The sequence below is a fragment of the Emys orbicularis genome, chromosome 1 (assembly GCF_028017835.1).
Source record: "Emys orbicularis isolate rEmyOrb1 chromosome 1, rEmyOrb1.hap1, whole genome shotgun sequence".
Lineage (NCBI taxonomy): Eukaryota > Metazoa > Chordata > Testudines > Emydidae > Emys > Emys orbicularis.
The window spans coordinates 171815106-171836177 of record NC_088683.1 but is presented as its reverse complement, the minus strand read 5'-3'; the positions used below and the strand labels follow the sequence as shown (position 1 = coordinate 171836177).

The following is a 21072-nucleotide window of genomic DNA, read 5'->3' as shown; positions in this document are numbered from 1 at the left end:
AATTTTGTGCCATGAGGTGAAGTCTAGTGCTGCAGAATTAGAGTACACAGGATTCTACTTAAAAGCCTGTGGAGTAGTTAACACCCTACTCCTGGTTCCTTAGGGCAAACTAAAGCTAAAATGTTCACCAAATAATTCTTACCCTAATTAAGACTACAAGGGAATAAAATGGAAATGTGAAATCTACCCTCAGCTTTGCCAAAGTATTTAGGAGCATACATAGTTATTTCCAGCATGTGGAGAAGTTAATTCTTCCATAGATGACATTGAGAGTAGACTTCCATTGTAACCCTGATATTTATAAAGAAAAAAATATAGCTGAATTAGACAGGAATCAGGTGTCCATTTACGATAGCTAACTTTTATCTACAAAGACTTGTGTTCATGAAATAGCATTCCATTCATCTTGCAAAATGAGGGTGAAAATCCTCCCTCCCCTTTTTCTTTACCATTCAAGTTTGACTTAAAATCTCTGTTCTAGAGGATGCTTTTCATACCAGTATGTGCCTTATGTCGTAATCACATTTTGTATATTTCCCATGTAATTCACTGCCCTCTTTCTGGGTATCACCTTAGAATAGTTTTTAGGCTAACTTGAATCCTTATTTATAAATCATTATTTCAGACAGTTCTGTCAATTATGTTCTCATTAAAACTGTCAAATGCTAACGAGTTTCTCCTTTTTGCTATAGAATGACGTGAAGGGTTTCTATCGTACCTTGATCAGTTTCTTGGCCCATAGTAGTTTAACTATGGTTGTGTTTGCACTTTCAATATTATCAAGCCTTACTTTAAATGAAGAAGTTGGAGAAAAGGTAAGTAAATATTTTGGAGTCTTGTTATGAAAATCTCATTGAAATTTCTAAACTTTGTGTAAAACTATCAAATAACCATAATGACTGGGTCGGTTTTTCTGACTGTAGTTTGTTTTACTAGTGGGAGATGATTTATTGGTGGTGTAGCATAAATAGCTCTCATTTCCTTTTATTAGCTCTTCCATGCCCGAAACATTCATCAGACATTTCAGTTAATATTCAACATTCTTGTAAATGGCGATGGCACACTGACAAGAAAATATTCTGTTGATCTACTCATGGATCTGCTGAAGAATCCCAAAATTGCAGATTATCTTACTAGGTATGACTTCACTTTGTAAAATTAGCCAGTTGCAGTTTTAGACTCATCTTCAAATAATGATGAAAGAAACTTAATATCCTGAGTTCCTAATAAAAAAAAATTCTTTAGATAGCAACATAAAATACAAAAACAAGCTTCAGGAGAAAGTGATTTTTAAAGTATAGCTTAGGCTTTTAAAATATAGCAGTTACAAGGTTGAGGATGCTTTCTTTGGCTTTTATTTCTTCCTATTGGCTTTTCATAACCATTCTAGGAATGGAGCTGGGAGAGGGCATTTTAATCCACTGCTGTTCATAAATGTTTAATCGAGTAACTACTTCATTGAAGTAAGAGCTAAGTTTATTTCTCATTTATAATCTAGATATGAACACTTCACCTCATGCCTCAATCAAGTATTAGGCCTTCTTCATGGAAGGGATCCTGATTCATCATCAAAGGTATTTTATAGTGAGAGAAACTATGCAATCTAATTTACCAAGCATTTGGCCCAAATTAGGAGCTCATAACTTCTAATACTGTCTCTAGTTACTTTGTGGCCTTAAGCAAATCTCTCTCACAGGTGTTCAGTAGCTCTTGAAACCTAAGTCCTATTAAAGTCAGTGGGAGTTGAAGGTGCTCAGTACATTCTGGGATAAGGCAATTAATCTCTGCGTCAATTTCACCATTCATAAAATGAAATAATTCCTCTTGTTTTGAAGATTAATAGTCATACTGCAACCTGGAAATTTTACAGGTTAAATATTATTTGCAGTTGTACCTTGCATATAATGTAAACGTAGCTATTTTTAAAGGTTTTTGTAAACCTTCCTAAAATGAATTTTACAACATGGCAGACGATAAATGCTAAATCATTTTAATGTGTTGGACATTGAGTCTACTAGTGAACAAAAAGATAAATGCTTGATATGTGAAGGTTCCTAGAGGTTCATTATTTAAAATCTCTTCTTTTGTGAATGTGTACATTTTCATCCATTAATATCCTAGTATATATACACATGTGCACTGCCAATAGATTGCTGGGCAATAGTCTTATTGTTTAACATCCAGTGTGCATGGGCAATGTGTTGTTTTGTTTTCTTTTAAATAAGCCTGATAACTTGGTCAAATTAGTTGGGTTTCCATCTGACCATTTAAAGGGATATCTACATTTTAGGGAATTTGAACCTGCTAACTTCATAGAAAAATAATTGCCCGTAAAAGAGAGCAAGTATACCTAATTTCTTTAATAGAATAATGTTCTGAGGAAGCTGCAAGCAACTGAGTGATCTTTTGTAATGGAAACCAGGGTGGATGATGATTTCATTTTTAATGAGAGAGTGGATATTGATTTAAATTGTTTTTTTTATTTTAATATTTTTTTAAATGTAATTTTATTTAAAATTTGAATTTTGCAACTTATTTTAAGGCCTAAACTGGCTAATATATTAATTTAAATGACTTTAAATAAATAATACTCAAGCAGTACGTGTTTGCTGCCAGAATTTTAGAGAGACAAACTACTGTACTAGTGGATTTCGCTGGCCAAGTACTTGGAACTAGAATTAGCTTGAAATCCTAAACCAGCTTTGACAGCGGTGGCCGCTTGTGCTGGTGTGAGAGAGTATTTTCTTCATTTCATTTTATTCAGCTAGTTCAATTCAATGAGTAGCTCATTCAAAATTGAGAAACAGACTGGGATCTGAAAAAGCTTGTTTTCTCTTCCAATCTATGAATAAAAATCTGTCTGAGAGGATGAGGTCTGCTAGTTCTATAATCTTGAACAACATTGTGACCAGGAAAAATCAGTTCAATTAATTTTACTACAGCTAATACTTATATTTAATACATCCGTTTTAAATGCAAAACATGTTTTGATAATTTTTTCTTATGTATCCAGCACTTTAAGGTAGTTTAAAAAAAATATTAGTTTAAATAATTCAATTTAAATTTCTATTCAAGTGCAGCTTGACACAAGTCACAAATTGAAGTTAATTTAGTAAACAAGAAATGCATTATTCACCATTTTCTAACATTAACATGTTCAGATTCTTAATTTAAGCTGTGTAATTGCTCAAATGTGTATAGTGTATCCTCTTAGTAGCAAAAAGTACCAAATTTAGTGTAAAGGCTATATTTAGTTGCAAATAAATGTTTTCATGGTTAAATGCCAATGAAAATCAACTTTTGTTTATAATCTTGTTTTGCATTTGTACTTTAGCTATTTTCCTAATCAGTGACATAAATCAAGATTTCCTGTTTGCTGAATTAAATCATAATTAATATCAGTGATTTAAATCACTTTAAATCAATCCACCCTCATGGAAGTGCTGAGATATCCTTGGCAGTAGGTGTCACTGTGCACAGTTCTAATAAACACTGTATTTGCTTTATTTGCATGACTGTTAAATATTTAACTCCTCTTCTACTTCTGATTTGTACAGGTCTTGGAATTACTACTTGCTTTTTGTTCAGTGACTGAACTGCGTCATGTTGTGCGTCAGACAATACTGGAGCCATCTGGTGTGCCAGTCTCTGGAAGTACCAGATTCACAGCCCGTTCTAAACCTTCAGAGCCATCTATTGTTTTAGTGCACTGGTTAAACCAACCATTGGAAGGATCTGAAAACTGTTGTGTTCTAGCTTTAGAATTGTTCAAGGAGATATTTGAGGTACCAAGACTGATTTTAGTGGTCACCTTGTATCTGAATTAATATGTTATCCAATTCAGAAACACGCACCTGTATTTTACAAATCATAAATTGTGTATCACATACATATTTTTATTTGGAAAGCAAAGCGTGAAGATAAACCCTAAATGTAATTGCTGTAATGTTTCATTCTAGACTTCCACATTTTGTAACCTGGTTTTCCCCTTAAAAGGACACTGTCAGTCTAGATCTTATATCTGATATACATTAAAACTGTTACCCAAATGCATAAAGTCTTGCATTTGGTTCTAAAATTTCTTCAAGAAATAATGAACAATTGTAGCTATTTTGAAGGACTTGCAGAAGTGTGGTGGTCTCTGCTGATTGTGTGTCGTTAACAAGTCTTTCCTCAAATCTGATGATGCTGGTCAATAGTTTGAAAAGTAAATCTAAAAACAGCATGATCAGTTGGGAGTAGGGCTGGAGAGGCCCCTAGGCTGGGATGCATGAATGTCACGGGGACCAAGGTGAGGAAATTAGTAGGCTGATCTAGAGATAGGAGTAGGTTGCATATCCTTGATTGGTGGTTTAAATCTCTGCAGGATGTTATTGATACCGGCAACAGCACTTCAGCTGAACGCTTTGTGGATCTTTTACTGCCTGTCCTCCTTGATCACCTTCAGTTGCCAGAACAGAATCTGGATGAGCTACTAGCGAAGAAGAAATGTGAGAGAATGGTCAAAGTCATTGACGTCATGCTAAATATCCTTATGCAAGTTATTCCTGTTGGCGGTGTAACGTGAGCTCTGTTATTATAAGATCTTATCAGTTGCTATTTTTATAGATACTTGTAAAATCACTTTTTTTTTTTTTTTTTTTTTTTTCAAAAAAAGTTTACTTTTTTAAAAGATATTAAGATGACCTGAAATTAATATGCCTTAAAGGAAACTTCAAAATTAAATTTTCCTTTTCCCTTGCAGCTTGAAATCCTTCAGGATGAAAAGTACTTTACTAGTTATTGTAACCAGTATACAGAGATGACCTTATTTAACATTCAGTACAGGTGCCTTTAGGGTGAAATGTGGCAGGCAGCTGTTTAATAGCACATGGTACCACTACCCACAATTATGACAGGAAATAACCTTTTCTAGTTGAAACTGCAGGGGAAACTTAAGTAGCACATACTTGCTAGGTTGCTTTTGCAAAGAATCCATGGATTTTAGATGATTGCAAAAGAAAAAGGATTGTTTTGTGGTTAAGAACCTGGACTGCTGTTTGGGCAATCTGGGTTCTGTTTCTGCCACAGACTTCATGTGACCTTGAGCAAGTCACTTTCTCCCTGTCAGTGTCCCATCTATTTAAAAAAAAAAAAGAAGGGGCGGGGGCTATTATTATGCTATTTCACATCAGTGTTGATAAATTCATAACAATGTGGAATGGTCAGTTACTATGAGGAGCACCATAAAGCTTTCAATTCATGCATTTATTTGTAGGTCCTCTTTTGTAAATTTGGAAAGATTACATCTACAACATTAGTGATCTGTGTCCTGTGATGCGGGGAGGGGTATTCTTTTGAATGAGCTCTAAAGTGCAGGGTGCCTTCTTTTCACTTATTTCCTGTTGCAACTTGGTGTTCTTAGGAGATTCCCATCCAAGAATCTCCCATTCCCATCCAAACTTTGCTCTGCTAGTGATTCACAGCTTAATGTGGTACAAGTTTAGGTTTCTTAAGTGCCAAAAAAAATGTGTTTTGTTTGGAGAGAGAAAAACAAAAGCTCACTCCCTTGTATCTTTAAGGAGCTTCATTGTAATTGAGAAGTGGTGTTAACTTGTCAAGTGTCTCAAACATTTGATTTTTTTAATCTAATTCAAAAAGCTTTTAGTATATTATAATGCATACAAGAATAAATTAGTCTGCATCCTTAACTGAATTTACTGCTTTGTGGAGATGACACAATGAAAATGCATGCCTCTAAGGCACTGACTGCAAGCAGATGCACATCTCTAATAGAACACCAATTTACCTGCAGTGGGATTGATGTTAGCTTTGGGACAAAGGTAGTGGACTCTGAACTGTGGTGAGCATGCTAAAATCAAATTAATCTAAAACCTAATTTACTTTGAAAATGAGGGTTATAAAGTACCAAAAAAACCTGTGCTTCTGTTAAGGCTAATTTTCTTGGCAATAGAGAGCAGCATTGAGAGAGCAGAATGGTAGCTTTAGCTGTTCATTGAGTATTGTCTTCCTTAAATTGTTAGACCTTTTGTAGTTCTTTCAGGATAAATTGGAATTCTGGTTATATGGAAAAGCAAATCTAATATGTACTAGTCCAGCCTTAGTTATCAGTTTATATCCTAGGTGCCTTTAATGTTCAAGCCATCCATTCTTTTACATCTTGGGTTTAGACAACTGAACTTCAGAAATCTATTTGAAATTATTTTGGTAGAAACATTGAAAATACATGATTTCAGAGGGACCAAATGGGTTGGGGCATGAGAATGGGATCATCGTACGTTTCGCCTCAATGTCACCAATCTTAATCTATCCCATATGACTGGTGACTAGGAGTTATCATTTGTCCTCTATTAATTGGCTTATGTGAAATGAATTTATGTCCGCTTCAAGTTTTACAAATGTCTCATGTAAAATCCTCCGTTGTTGCTATTGGCTTCCTTATCATTGATCGCAGCAGAGAGACCACAGTGTGGTGACTGAACTTTCTGCTAGAGATAGTAGGTGCACATTGCATGGTAGAGTAGGGGAAGCCTGCATTGCTACCATCTGTTGTTTCTGTTCTATGAATTGGTAGAGGAATTCAATTTCCATGTTTGCTATTGTATCATTAAATTCAAGTCAACCTTTTTTCTAAAAAGAAAGCACATACTTTTTCTAAGTGTAAACTTACTCTCAATATATATTTAAAACTTTCACTTTTCATTCCAATTTTATTTTGTTTAAAGCAAACTTGCTGCTGATGTCATTTTGAAAACACTTGATCTTATGAGCAGACTTAAACAGTTGGTGCCTAGTATGGAAGTCAGTTTCTACAAAATTCTTCAGGTAGGCTTTAAATGATTTACAAAGAATCATTAAGAAGGTGAATGTATTATATCACCCTTGATTTGATTCTGAATGTGTTTCAGCATAAATCTTAAGTGTCCATAACACATTGAAGAACCTGCTCAGGGAGCTGAGATTCCTCATGTTTGTTGTTCAGTCCAAAAGGTTTTTTTATGTTTAAAGTATTTAGTTTTTAAAGTTTTGAGCCTTTTATTCCAGTGATGTATGTTAAGATATACTTAAATATAATAAGCAACAGAGGGTCCTGTGGCACCTTTAAGACTAACAGAAGTATTGGGAGCATAAGCTTTCGTGGGTAAGAACCTCACTTCTTCAAATGCAAGTAATGAAGAATAGTAGTAATACAGTAATAGTAAAAAGCAACAGAGTCTCCTGTGGCACCTTTAAGACTAACAGATGTATTGGAGCATAAGCTTTCATGGGTGAATACCCACTTCGTTATGCATCTGACAAAGTGGGTATTCATCCACGAAAGCTTATGCTCCAATACATCTGTTAGTCTTAAAGGTGCCACAGGACTCTCTGTTGCTTTTTACAGATCCAGACTAACATGGCTACCCCTCTGATACAATAATAGTGTTAGGACATTTTAAATTTCAACCCTATACTCAGAAAATTATTTTGGTTCCTATATCAAGTAGCTGGCTCGGAGGATTGGTTACTAGGAAATGAAACTTTTCACCTTTTGTCTGAATCCAATTTAGCTGTTTTGTCCGTATGGAACTATATAAGTCATTACTGACAAGTCCGATAAATTGTATTCAGTATGCTTTCTTATGGACAGGTGTTCACAGTGCAAAAACCATCATAATGCCTGTATTTGCACCCTTTTTCTCAAATGCAAGGACACTCAACTTCCTTCTAGTTCTCATTGGGGTGACCCTCTAAAACAAGATTTGTGTAGCTTTCAGGACGGTGGATGACTTAAGCTATTCTAGGCATGCATCTAGCATGATCTTGTAAACCCTTTCAGCTCATGAGTCCTCATGTTCAAAGTGAAGCACGTGCTTAATGGATTGCAGGTTTGGGGCATTAGTCTTCCTTCTGCTATCCACGCCAGATGGGAGGAATACTAGTATTTGGACACAGCAGATGATTTTGTGCTCAGAGACCATAATACCTCTCTCATTACACATCATCTGAACTGAATGCTTGTATTACATCAGGGGTCGGCAACCTTTCAGAAGTGGTGTGCTGAGTCTTCATTTATTCACTTTAATTTAAGGTTTTGCGTGCCGGTAATACATTTTAACGTTTTTTAGAAGGTCTCTCTCTATAAGTCTATATATAATATAACTAAACTACTGTTGTATGTAAAGTAAACAAGGTTTTCAAAATGTTTAAGAAGCTTCATTTAAAATTAAATTAAAATGCTGATCTTAAGCTGCCGGCCTGCTCAGCCCACTGCCACCCTGGGGTTCCGTTCACCTAGGTCGGCAGCGGGCTGAGCGGGGCCTGCGGCCGGAACCCCAGCTGGCAAGGGGCCGGCAGCCAGAACCCCAGACCAGCAGCGGGCTGAGCGGGGCTGGTGACCGGGACCCCAGACTGGCGGTGGGCTGAGCAGGGCCAGCACCCCAGACCAGCAGCGGGCCGAGCAGCTCAGCCCGCTGCCGCTCTGGGGTTCTGTCCGCTGGCTCCTGCCAGCCAGGGTCCCGGCTGCCGGACCCGCTCAGCCCGCTGCTGGTCTGGGGTTCTGGCTGCCGGTCCCTTGCCAGCTGGGGTTCCGGCCGCCGGCCCCGCTCAGCCCTCTGCCAAAAGGTGCTCAGGGTGGGGATATGGGGAGTGCAGGAGTCAGGGCACGGGGTGGGGGGGGCTGGGTATGTGTGGGGAGTGCAGGAGTCAGGGATGGGTTGTGGGGGGGATGCAGGGAGCTGGGGTGCAAGGGGGGTGCAGTGGTCAGGGCAGAGGGCTGGGGGCGTGTGAGGGGGGTGCAGGAGTCAGGGCATGGGGTGTGGGGGGCCTGGGTTAGTGTGGGGAGTGCAGGAGTCAGGGCAGGGGTGTGGGGGCGGCTGGGTATGTCAGGTGCAGGAGTTAGGGCAGAGGGCTGGGGGCATGTGAGGGGATGCAGGAGTCAGGGCATGGGGTGTGGGGGGGCTGGGTATGTGGAGGGTGCAGGAGTCAGGGATGGGATCATGGGGGGGGTGCAGGGAGCGGGGGTGCAGGGGTCAGGGCAGAGGGCTGGGGGTGTGTGAGGGGGTGCAGGAGTCAGGGCATGGGGTGTGAGGGGGCTGGGTATGTGTGGAGGGTGCAGGAATCAGGGATGGGGTTGTGGAGGGGGATGCAGGGGGCTGGGGTGCAAGGGGGGTGCAGGGGTCAGGGCAGAGGGCTGGGGGGTGGTGGGCTGGGATCAGGGGGGTGCTCCCAGCCCCCGACCCCTGAGCGGCTCACGGCAGGGGGCTGGAGGGATACGCCCCACTCCTACCCCTTTCCCCCTGCCTCTTCTCCGCCTCCTTACCGGTCTGAGCAGCGAGGGCGCTGGGGCTGCTCTTCTCCTCTCCCTCGCAAGGGCCATCGGCGGCAGGGAGGGAGAGGAGGCAGGGCTCGACACAGCATGCTGGGGGAAAAGGCGGGGGAGGGGGAAGCTTGGCTTCCGGTGAAGCCTGCCCTATAGCAGCAGCCGGCAGGACCAAGCTTGCTTCTGCCCCCTTCCCCTGGCGTAGAAGAGCAGGCTGGGCCGGGCAGGATTTTTAGTGGCACGCTGCTGCCTGCCGGGGTCCAGCTCAGCCCGCTGCCAGGGTTCGGCAGTGGGCTGAGCGTGACCCCGGCAGGCAGCAGCGTGCCATTCAAAATCAGCTCGCATGCCGTCTTTGGCACACGTGCCATAGATTGCCGACCCCTGTATTACAGAATTCTGTGCAGATAATGTACAGAATTCTGAAAGCAAGTTTTGCAGATTTGTAAAAGTTCATTGCTCTGGTTAACTAAATGGGTTTTCAGAAAATTGCAAGTATGTGTATATAGATAATTAAAAAAAAAAGTATTATTTTTTAACACAAGGGTAACTGAAATTTAAAAATATATATCTATTCACATTGGCTTCGGTCTATTGCAATGTCTGGATTCTTTAGTTGATTATAAATTGACATAAGTGATTTCTTCTCAGGATCAACGTTTGATTACACCTTTGGCTTTTGCTTTAACATCAGACCACAGAGAACAAGTACAGGCTGGACTTAGAATACTGTTTGAGGCAGCACCATTACCAGACTTCCCTGCCATAGTGTGAGTTTCTTATGTGTGGTAAGGGGGTAATAATATGATGTCTTTCACTTTCATTACTTTAGTCTGAGTGACTTGTTTAAAATCTGTGTTTGAATCTTTTTAATTAGGACTACTAATGTTCCAAATGTTTGAGTAATTGTTACCTTCTTCAAAACATTTTTTCTGTTCTCGTAGTTGAATCTTTCTTCTCATCACCCCCAATGCTGGTCTGTCATGCATGCTGGGCCACATTCACAGTTCTCGGACAGGTTTAAAGTCCAGTAACTCAAACTATCATAGCTAGAAACAGATGTTGTGCCATTTGAGAGGAGCTGGAAATATCCTTTCCAATAGGATACGGCACTTCTTTCTAGATATAGTAGATAAAGAGTTATGGAACCTTAAAATTCACATAGTGATTGTAGAGAGAAGTTGCTATCAGTGAACAATCAACCTCTGTTTTTTTTCTTTAGCATTTCTCCTTTTTAGATCTCAAAATATTTCATGCTCATATCTAACTGAAGTACCTAATACAGTATGATAGTGCAAGTAGGGTTGATATGTTTTCGAAGTGTAGTGTGTAATTGTTGTAGACTCCTCTTTACAAAAAATCATTGTCTCCTACCCTCACATTAACATTCTTGCCAGGTTTTATTGCTTACTTCTTTTATCTTGTTATATAGGCTTGGTGAAAGCATTGCAGCAAATAATGCTTATAGACAACAAGAGACAGAGCATGCACCAAAAAAAATCCATATGCAGTCATCCATTACTAGTGTTATGTCCATGAAGTGCTCTACTTCGTACCCTTCAAATGATGATGCAACAACTTCAAACATTCAAGAGCTAATACAGAAACTTCAATCTGGACTGGAGGTTAATAGTATTTTTCATATTTCTGGTAGGATAACTACTAACATTCTTAGTGTTTACAGAAGAGGTGTAGCACCTGAAACTTTTAGGCTACAAATGTTAACTCGGACACCTCACCTGAACTCAATATGTATGCTCTTACATTCTCAGGCAGAAGCCCAAATAAAGAGGATCCCTGTTGTGTCCAGAAAAGTCAACAGTCTGGTCTTCCAGACTTTCATAGTTCAGAATCTTTACCCCGAGAGTGTATTGCTTATGTTTACTTAGCTTTCAGATATGGGGACTTAGCAGATGTGTCCCAAAAGCAGGGCCGGCTCCAGGCACCAACCCAACAAGCAGGTGCTTGGGGCGACCAAGGGGAAGGGGCGGCATGTCGGGCTTTTCGGGGATGGAGAAAAGGAGCTGCCGCCAAAGAAGAAAGCGGCGCGGTGGAGCTGCCGCCGATCGCGATTGCGGCTTTTTTTTTTTTTTTTTTTCCCCGCCGCTTGGGGCGTCAAAAACCCTGGAGCCAGCCCTGCCCAGAAGATCTAAGCTGTTGCAATGATGCACAAAGGGAGAAGTTTTTTTTACAGAAAGACACTCCCTGGGGGGCAGATGACATTCTGGCATTTAGGATCAGGGATAATCACCCATCTTTTAGATGCTTGTATGTGCCCCCCAAACACAGTAGTATTTGAGCACCTCCTGATCTTGATATTTATCCTCACAGCATCCCTGTGAGGTAGGGAAGTCGTTTTACAAATCTTGCTTCCCTCTGATATAGCATGCATTGTAAGTTGAGCAAATAGCTTTATTACATTAACATTCCTTTAATTTGAATTTTCTAAAGCATATCACCACAGTGTCTAGGCACCAAATGCAGAATTTGTTGCACTAAGTTAACTGTGGTTTCTCCAACACAAAGGGACTCCAAATACAGGAACAGCTCCTGCAACCCAGACCAGAAGATGAACTTCTGACAGAAAGAAAGCTTATTGGCATATACCTAGTGATGCACTTAACTCTTCTGATCAGAGGAGTTGCTCCTTCAAGGAGGGAATGACTTTTTAAAATTTGATAATTTGTTCCGTGAACATCAAACACTTCAGCCTTAAATGTTTAACACAAGCTACAGAAGAAAGGTGGACTCCTATAGAAGATGCCATCCTTTTATAATGTAGTTTAAGTTCTTCACATGAAGAAGCTAAATAAATTAAATACAAGATGTGCAGAAAACAGAATATTCCAACGAATGTTTTGTCATTGACTTTGACATGTTTGTACATTTAAATAAAATTCTAAATGAAAGTACTTACTCCACGTGATCCTTCAACTTTGTAACAACAACAGTAGGGTCCAAGAGGGTAGAGAGAGAGCTGAAAAACATACAAATGGGGAAAAGAATAGATGTCTGATCTCCTTCTGCATTAGGGAATTTTGAACTAATTTTCCCCTGTGTAGGAGCTGGTGCTGTTTTGAAAACAAGATGTTAGTAAACTACTATTGGATGATATTTATCTTCTATACTGAAAAGCGCAAACAGCTGGGCTCACTTGCGCAGCAGCATCTATCCGCATACAGTGAACAGTCTCCCCAAAACTGGCACTGGCAACTCCCCAAGCACTACCTTAATGGAAAGCTTAATCAATCCCCAGACCACCCCTGGAAGACCCTCTCCTCAATTACCTACTCAACTGACTATAGAAAAATGTAAATGTTTACACAAATATTCATTTGAATAAACATATAAGCCCTATATTGTGCCATAAAGGTCAGTAAACTCTTTAGTATGCTAAAGGATCTTAATGAAAGATGGAGGAGACATTTCACAAAAACTTTCTCTGTATTGTTTTCATCAAAATATTCTGACCTATCTCTGTCGAGGTCAATGAATTCTGAGATTAGAATTTTTGGCCATAATGCCCTGCCACTAGTCCTGCAGAACTGAAATACCATTTGTCAGGAGGAACACTTAAGCTTCCCACACCCAACCGAACCAATAGGCTTATTGTAGCAGCCTATGTAACGAGTTTTCCCTCATTTTTGGAGTAACACTAATTTATGATCATGATAGCTGATGTTATGATCGTCCCTTTATTGGGTAAATTTTATTCAGTAATTCCAATACTTTCTTACATTAAACTGAATAGGACTGAGCTATACCCAAGTTGATGCAGCAAGGCTTTTAATGTTTGAAGGCAGAGCAGCTGCCAGCCTGTGGGCTCATTTAATTACTATTCTCTCATCAAGATCTATAAGACAAATGACTGTTCATCCAGAAACTACAAATTAGACAACTTATCTTCAGGCTGTTGAATTCTACTACTCTAACTTCTCCCACAGATGAAGGAACCAATCACTGATGTGAGGATGTCTGACATAATGGATGTCTATGAGCAGAAACTAGCGGCATTAGCCGTGAGTACATATGAACATGTGTATTTACGTCACTGTTGAGTATGTGTACTTACTATGAAAGATAAAATTAATGAAATAGTGCTACTAATCTTTCTTAATCTTTAGTCCAAAGAAACCAGGTTACAAGATCTATTGGAGGCAAAGGCATTAGCGCTTGCTCAGGCTGATAGGCTAATTGCCCAGTACCGTTGTCAGAGAGTCCAAGCTGAATCTGAGGTGAGTATGAACATCCACACGCTGGAAGGTAGAGGTGGAAGATACTTGTAAGGTCATCTAGTCCAAACCCAGTGTTCTGTCATGGAGGCCCCAGTACAGAATGGTTCTCTACATTAAGCTAGAACTCTTAAGCTAGAACTTCAGTTTCTTTTAAAAACTAAACACAAAGATTAAGATTACCACTTGTGTGCGGAAAATATTCTAATCTAGTGTCACTGCTAAATTTTTCTTATACTTACTGTAAATATTCTTTTAGTTTCATCCTCTTATATCTATAACCTCTTTGAGCTTCCATATTTGACATTTATGCCCTTTAGGTATGACTTTGTGATTTTTTTGAAGCCTTCCCTTCCTCCACTGTTTAGCTGAGTTATGTATAAGACCTTTTGTGGATAGCTAGTGTTAATGCCCCATTAATTGTTGATCTTTCAGAACAGCCTCAATAATCTCCCCATCTATACAATAAGATTTACTATACTAATGTTACTGCTTGTTCTATAACACTATTTTAGAGAAACTGTACTTCTAAGTACAGTACTAAAATGTTAGGGGTTTGCAGACAGCCCTAGAACCTTTTCCTGTTTATGTGCAAGCTAACAGCCAGTCTGTACTCTTTTTTTGGATAGAGTTATGCTTTCAAATGAAGCTTAAGCCACCAGTATAATCACTTCAGATACTCTTTTTAAAAAAGTATCTAAACTATTTTTTGTTTTACTTTTAAGGTCACAAATTACTACTGTATCTCAGAGTGTAAAATAACTGATTCAGTCATCATTTGCCAAAACTTTAAACGTGCTTAAAACTTGCTATCTAATTTTAAATATAGTGCACTGACCATGGAGCATTTGATCATATAGGTTTTGTGGATAATTTAGCAGTAGTGTAAATTCTAATTCCATGTGAAATTCCCCATTGTTTTGAGTGAGTTAAGCCACATATCCTAGATTAAGCATGTAAAGGAGTCTTTGTATTTGCTTTTTGCTCAAAGGCAAGGACGCTTGCTGCAATGTTGAAGGATGCAGAGCGAAAAAATGAAGAACTTGATGTATTGCTGAAAGCTCAGCAGGTAGAATCTGAACGGGCGCAGAATGACATAGAGCAGCTCTTTCAACACAATAGGAAGTTACAAACAGTGGCTGAAGAATATGAGATACTGAAAAGATCTTCCGTTGATCTTCTGCAGAAGTAAGAACTTAAACTCTATCTGTACTACTAGTGTACTGACCTAAAACAGAAAATTTTCAGATAGATAACCAATCAAAAGAGAAAATAGGTTTTCACGGGCCCTTCTTAAAGGACCTACTTTGACCTGATTAGTCCTTTCAGCCAAGGAATGCGGGGTAGAGCTCTGTCTGAATCCAGTAAGTGCCCAATCTAGCTGAAGCAGAAGGAGGGCTTTGAGGTGTTCAAAGCACTAGCTTTTTCTAGGCTAATCATATTGCAGGACAGTGTATTAAAACTCTCTGTTTATAGGTTTTAGGAGGGTCACTGCTAATGTACTTGAATTTTATTTGTTCTTGGATCAAATTAATCTTGTTTGAAAAAGTTTGTAACTTGAGCAGAAAATAGAAATTGATGGATGAAGGTGCAGATTCCAAAGCTATTAAGTTAAGGAATGGGTGAGGATGATTTGAGTAATGAAGATTTCTATGTAAAGAAAGAATGGAACTAGTTTGTTGAGTGGACATGATAGGTGTACAAAATTAATGGCTGAGAGGGCAATTAGAGTGCTCCTAATTGCCTGTCCTCATAATACAAGAATAAGGGGACAGACACTTAGTGAAATAAAGGCAACAACTTTAAAGCTAATACAAAAAAAAAAACTAGGCTAAGAGGTTGATGGGATTCAAAAAAGTATTGCACTTGTCTGGATGAGACCATTCAGAGTTAGATTAGACAAGATCAAAAAATTTCAAAGAAATAAAAACCTTTGTGCTTTAGGCAGAGACTAACTTCTACCAGATACTCCTTAAGAAGGAACATCTCCTATGTGCAGATAATCCCATAATTGTCCATTATGGGAATTCTTGTACTTCCTCTGAAGCATTGGTCTGGCCTCTGTCAGACAAACTACTTCCAGTTACTGGTCTGATTATGTATAACTTGCTACATTTGTGTGAACCACCTGGTTGTGGTGAACTTTGTCTGAAAGAAATGTGTAGTCTCAATCCAATTCTTAATCTTAATAAACAGTCAATGATAATGTGTAAGGGTTCCAATGAGGATTGAGGTTAAGATGAAAGTTGCTGTTTGTTTTTTTATATTTTATCCCCTGCAGGTTTTTTAATAAGTGTTTTGGGGGTTTTTTGGCCAAAAGTGGGCGTAACAATTTTTGCTTGGAAGTGGAGTGGAAAAATAGCTCATTGGATGTCAAAAGTATTTCTTCTTTCCTGACACAGTAAAGCTTTTAAGAAGTACTTACTCTTCTTAACCATAACCCATTAACTAACTTTTAGGCATGAAACCACTGAAAGACAATATAAAGATCTGCAGATTACATGTAATTCACTAAATAAACAAACTGACGCCATGAAAAAGCTGAATGAATCGCTCAAGCAACAGAATGACAAGTAAGTTTAGTTCATTTTTTTTAAAAGCAAATTAAAGGGAAACCATCATCAAGTCACATCAATATTAATTGTGTAATTATCTATGGTTTCAAGTATCACCTGAGGTGTATGTGCGGGGAAGACTTCTCCACTTTGCTTTGTGTAGTTACTCACCTATTTCCTCTGCGTAATCATTTCTTCTGGTTTTGTTTCTGGTCTTACACACAAACAGGCAGGAGAACTTGAGGCAATGTATAATACCGGAGACTACTTACAGTGTATTTTATGGAACTTAATAGGTTTCAAGATTCCCTTCTAATGTACAAGGATTCTCTCTTCTCATGCGGAATATTGCTTTTGTCAGCAGACGGGGTCAAAAGTTTTGCTAATTAAGTAATGCCCTCTCATTAGAGGGCATCTTAAATCAGTGCCAGAGATTATTGAAATTCACTATCATTTAACTACTGTGGGCCAAATTTCAGTCTTTGATGAGGCAGGCAACTTTCTATTAGAGTCCAATAGGAGTTTGATTAGTCTATGGCTAAATTTCACAGTCTTTATTAGTACTTTGATAGCTGGTAGTACTCAAGGCAATAAAGAACTTGACAAAGAAGATGACTCTTAAACTCTCTCTTCTACAATTGTAGAGCTTCTAACTTGTTCATCACTTTCCTTTATAGCAGGGGTCTTCTGTACAACTTGAAGTAATGGTGGTAGATGGCTGCCCTTCATTGCAATGGGTCAACCTATAATCACTACTGTAATTCAATATATAATTCCCTTTTGCTGCACTTCATTCTCCTCCTGTGATGCAGGGCTTGAAACATGTTCAAACATCAATTACTAATTTAACTTCTTTCTTCACTTCACAAGCACAGGTATACTCCCATAGTCCTATACCAAATGAGCAAGAATTCTGAATTTTGTTTTTCTTTCATCTTTCCTAATCCATCAGAGTACCACCTGTCCCAGGTTTTTGAGGATAGAAACTACAGTTTGTTGCAAATTGATGGGCTGACAAGAGCAGGGGGGCGGGCAAACTTATCTTTTACTGCAGCAGCTGAGGGAAGAGGCTTCCTGGTTGTAAATAACCCCAAAACAATTTTTTTTCTTGTTTCTAACTGATATTTTAAAGGATGGTACTCTTCTGCAAAATGACAGAGTAAGGCCAGATCATTCATTTTACTTATAAAGTGAATTTATTTGATTTTTCTAGCTGCCAGCCCTGAAGGTCAAGCTGCATTATTCCTGGCTCTTGTATTGCCAGTAGTAAAAATTCTGCAATCAGAATTCAGTTAACTAGTCTGATTCATGAGGCAGAATGGAATGCCATTTACATTCTTATAGTTTGTGTCTTCAGCATTAATAGGTGTAAAAAATGTGTATTAGCAATCAGATATTACTCGATACACCAGGAAGCTGTTCTGCATTTCACATGGTCGTTTTCAGATTATCTATTGTAGTAGTGCCTAGGGACCCTGGTGTAATAGGTACTGTGAAATAAATAACATTCCACTTCCCTTCACCCCCTCTCCCCCACCCTGCAAATTTCCAGTTAGGATTTAGACAATAGGCAACAGGTGAATAACAGACAAACTAGAGGGAGGACAAAGTGACACACATTCGTGCATTTGCATAAGTTAGTGGTCACGGTGGTAGAGTAGAACTAAACTTAAATTCCCACAATTTAAAATGTTTAACTTAAGCAATTAATACCTTAAAGTGTAGATATGCTACCAGCAAAAAAAGATTGTCTAGTACAGTGGTTCTCAACCTTTCCAGACTACTGTACCCCTTTCAGGAGTCTGATTTATCTTGCATACCCCAAGTTTCACCTCACTTAAAAACTTCTTGCTTACAAAATCAGACATAAAAATACAAAAGTGTCATAGCATGCTGTTACTGAAAAATGGCTTACTTTCTCATTTTGTCTGTGTGAAATTTTAGTTTGTACTGACTTTGCTAGTGCTTTTTATGTAGCCTGTTGTAAAACTAGGCAAATATATAAATGAGTTAATAATGTACCACCTGGAAGACCTCTGCATACCCCCATGGGTACACATACTCCTGGTTGAGAACCATTGGTCTTAGTATATGTGGTCCTCCTAATCGATGAACAAAATTGTACTGGAAACTTTGCACCGTAGTTGCAAAAGACACCTTTTTTTTTTTTTTTTCTTGAAGCAGATTTTTCTAATTTGCTCAATATGGGATAGTGTAATATTAGTAAATCTAAAACACTAGATAAATTGGTTTTTAGAGTCTTAGTAGGATGGTTGGATTCATTTCCTTGGTAATATCAAGAATGCTTTACTGCTTGTAGTTGTGGGGACTGATTCTTCAGGATTCAAGCTCTAGGAACAAATGAGGTTTCTTAGGATATAGAGTTTCTACTGTGTGTTTGACAGAGGGAAGGAAATGAAACTTGAATCAGTATTCTTTCAACCAAATAAGGAATCAAAAGAATATATTTGTACAGCATGGAATTAAAGGTGCACTTTAGCCTGCCTAGCTTAAAAAAAAACTTTCCTGACCATGCAAAGCAATGCTGCACAAGTTATTCTAGCTTGCTGCTGCAAAGAAATGGAGACATGAATCTTGCATCTGTCTGTTTTTGAAATAACTGGTAATCGGGCTTTTCCTGCAATTTCAGAACTGTTGCACAATTGATGGAAACAGAAGATCATAGAAAAGAATTACTGAAACAGCTACAGGATAGAGATAGTAAAATATCAAGTAAGTCACTGTCTGGTTTTGTAAATCTTGTGCTATCCATACTGAATAGAATTAACTGGATTTAAATAGACTCATTGCTGAGTTATTTTTTGGTGAACTTCTTAGTTCTGTGGGCAGCTACCTTTTTGTTAAATAGATTATAAGGCTCAAAATCACTTCTCTGGCTGCCTTCTGCTCCTGAAAAGCCTGTAAACAGGCTCTATTGAAAACATAGACTTAAATATCTGTAAACTAAAAAATGAGGAATTGTTTTAAGGACAGATGGGGAAAGTTCAAGGATGTTTAAAAGTCTGCCAAACCTACACTTAAACCATTGCATTTTGCATGCTATCAAAAACCATAGCTGCTTCCTTGAAAACTTTCTTTTTAGAACAAGTTCACTAGAAAGCTTTCTGCTAAGCTACAAATTAGACAGGTTAGATCATAATTTTCAAAGTCTTCAGTGAATATGAAATGTCTGTAACTACCTACTAAAATTTTGCAGTAGATGGCAGTACTGGGTAATTCATTTATATTAGAGGCCCTGGTGTGTGTAAAACTTAAACATACTGGGAGTTTTACTAGCAATCGGACAAATTAAAACTTGCTAACTGACTCTAAAAATCTTTCAAAAGGCTTACAACAAAAAATAAAGATTCTGGAAGAAAAACTGAAAGCCCGACAGAAAGAAAAAACAGATATGGAAGAAACTATTGACATTCTCAGAAAGGAATTAAGTAAAACGGAACAGGCAAGAAAAGAATTGAGCATTAAGGTAAGAATTTTTGTTGGCAGCTTACTGAAAACTATAAAACCCAGAGTTAAAAAATAATTGCTAGAAATGAAAAATTGTATGAAAATGGTAGAAATAGCTAAAGTTAAGGCTGCTCCAATTTCTTATATAGTTAATTGAGAGAGGGACTTTTGAGATTTAAACCAGAGTGGTATGATTTGGGTTATCTGTGCTGTTAACGCAATGAGCTTCTTTTTGAGTTGGTGTAGATCCACCCTGTCCAGTAAGAGTTATAGGAGATGTGCTTCTGGGAGCCATGTCTCCTGGAACTACCTAATACGTTGAAGAATGCACATGCTATACCAGGTTGTGAGAGAGTGGTGTATGTTCTTCTGCAATCACTGACGAGCTCTATTGGTTAGTCTAGAAGACAGACATCTCTACTTTGGAGTTAGTTAAGGATCTGTCCTTGCACTGAGCACAACAAGGGTCTTGCCCCTGTTGGTGGCTGTGGAGAAAGAGAGGCTCTTGCAAGAGACAACTTGGTCTTTAAATTTTTTGAAATGGGGCTAATAATTACCTTTCAGGGGTGGGTATTGATATTTGTACAGCATTTTGAAGATGCAAATTACAGCAGGTACTTTTTACCAACAGTAGTAATCCATTCCCTGGAAATGCAGGCTAATTATCCAGAGACCCTAGTGTCTGCTACAAAACTGATAGTGCCCTTGTTCTTACACACATTTGCCTCTGTAAGGGAAAAAAGCTAGTTTTTATTCAACCACAAACTTTTGTTTAGGGTTTAACTCAATGTCCTGGCCATTAGGAAGATGACAGGACGACAAATAGCTATTTTAAAAAAAAATACCCAAACCATTTCTGAAGCATAATATCAGTAGTTCTGAGCAAAATTTACGTGCGTGTGTGTGTGTAGATGTGGGGGGAAGACGCATCCAAAACAAATTCCTTTGTTTTGAAACTGCCTTTGCTATTAAATATGTTGTTTAAATGTTTTACATCAGTTACTTGAGTTTGTTACACAGTAAGTGAAAGTGTTCTGTGATCTCTGTTGTGGAAGAGGCTATTGAACTGGCTTTTGTTCATGTTGCAGGCATCTTCCCTAGAAGTTCAGAAGTCCCAACTGGAAGGACGTTTGGAAGAAAAGGAAGCCATAGTAAAACTGCAGCAAGAAGAGCTGAGCAAACATTCTCATATGATAGCAATGATTCACAGTTTAAGTGGTGGTAAACTAAATGCAGAAACTGTCAACCTCAGTTTATAGGGCTCTGTAGTTATAAAGTTTGGTTTTGTGATATCTTGTACGTTTTTGTAAGTCTAAAGATTATACACCATCTTGCTCAAATGTCATAGCCCATCTAAAATTGACACAAGCGTAAACCATTGTTAATTGAAGAAAAACTTGATTGCTTGTTTTTAAAAAACACTTTGGCTTGAAAAATCTGAGCCATATTACAGAAGGTAGGCCTGCTGCTGCTTTAGTTGAGGTTTAATGGCCAAATTCCCAGTCACTGCAGTGGGAGC

The 21072-nt window shown here is 38.6% G+C and overlaps 1 protein-coding gene across 1 annotated transcript in view; it reads left to right on the top strand.

Annotated features, from left to right (window-relative positions):
- CIP2A (cellular inhibitor of PP2A) overlaps positions 1–20812 on the top strand; it is a 31297-nt gene extending 10485 nt beyond the window's left edge. Inside the window, exons 6-21 of the mRNA XM_065417065.1 lie at positions 693–815; positions 992–1137; positions 1499–1574; positions 3558–3785; positions 4367–4526; positions 5701–5842; positions 6726–6825; positions 9950–10068; positions 10731–10923; positions 13243–13317; positions 13423–13533; positions 14522–14718; positions 15990–16103; positions 18736–18818; positions 19433–19572; positions 20642–20812. Coding sequence (XP_065273137.1) covers positions 693–815; positions 992–1137; positions 1499–1574; positions 3558–3785; positions 4367–4526; positions 5701–5842; positions 6726–6825; positions 9950–10068; positions 10731–10923; positions 13243–13317; positions 13423–13533; positions 14522–14718; positions 15990–16103; positions 18736–18818; positions 19433–19572; positions 20642–20812 — 2178 coding nt within the window. The remainder of the gene's footprint in view (positions 1–692; positions 816–991; positions 1138–1498; positions 1575–3557; positions 3786–4366; positions 4527–5700; positions 5843–6725; positions 6826–9949; positions 10069–10730; positions 10924–13242; positions 13318–13422; positions 13534–14521; positions 14719–15989; positions 16104–18735; positions 18819–19432; positions 19573–20641) is intronic.
- Positions 20813–21072: the final 260 nt, after the last annotated feature.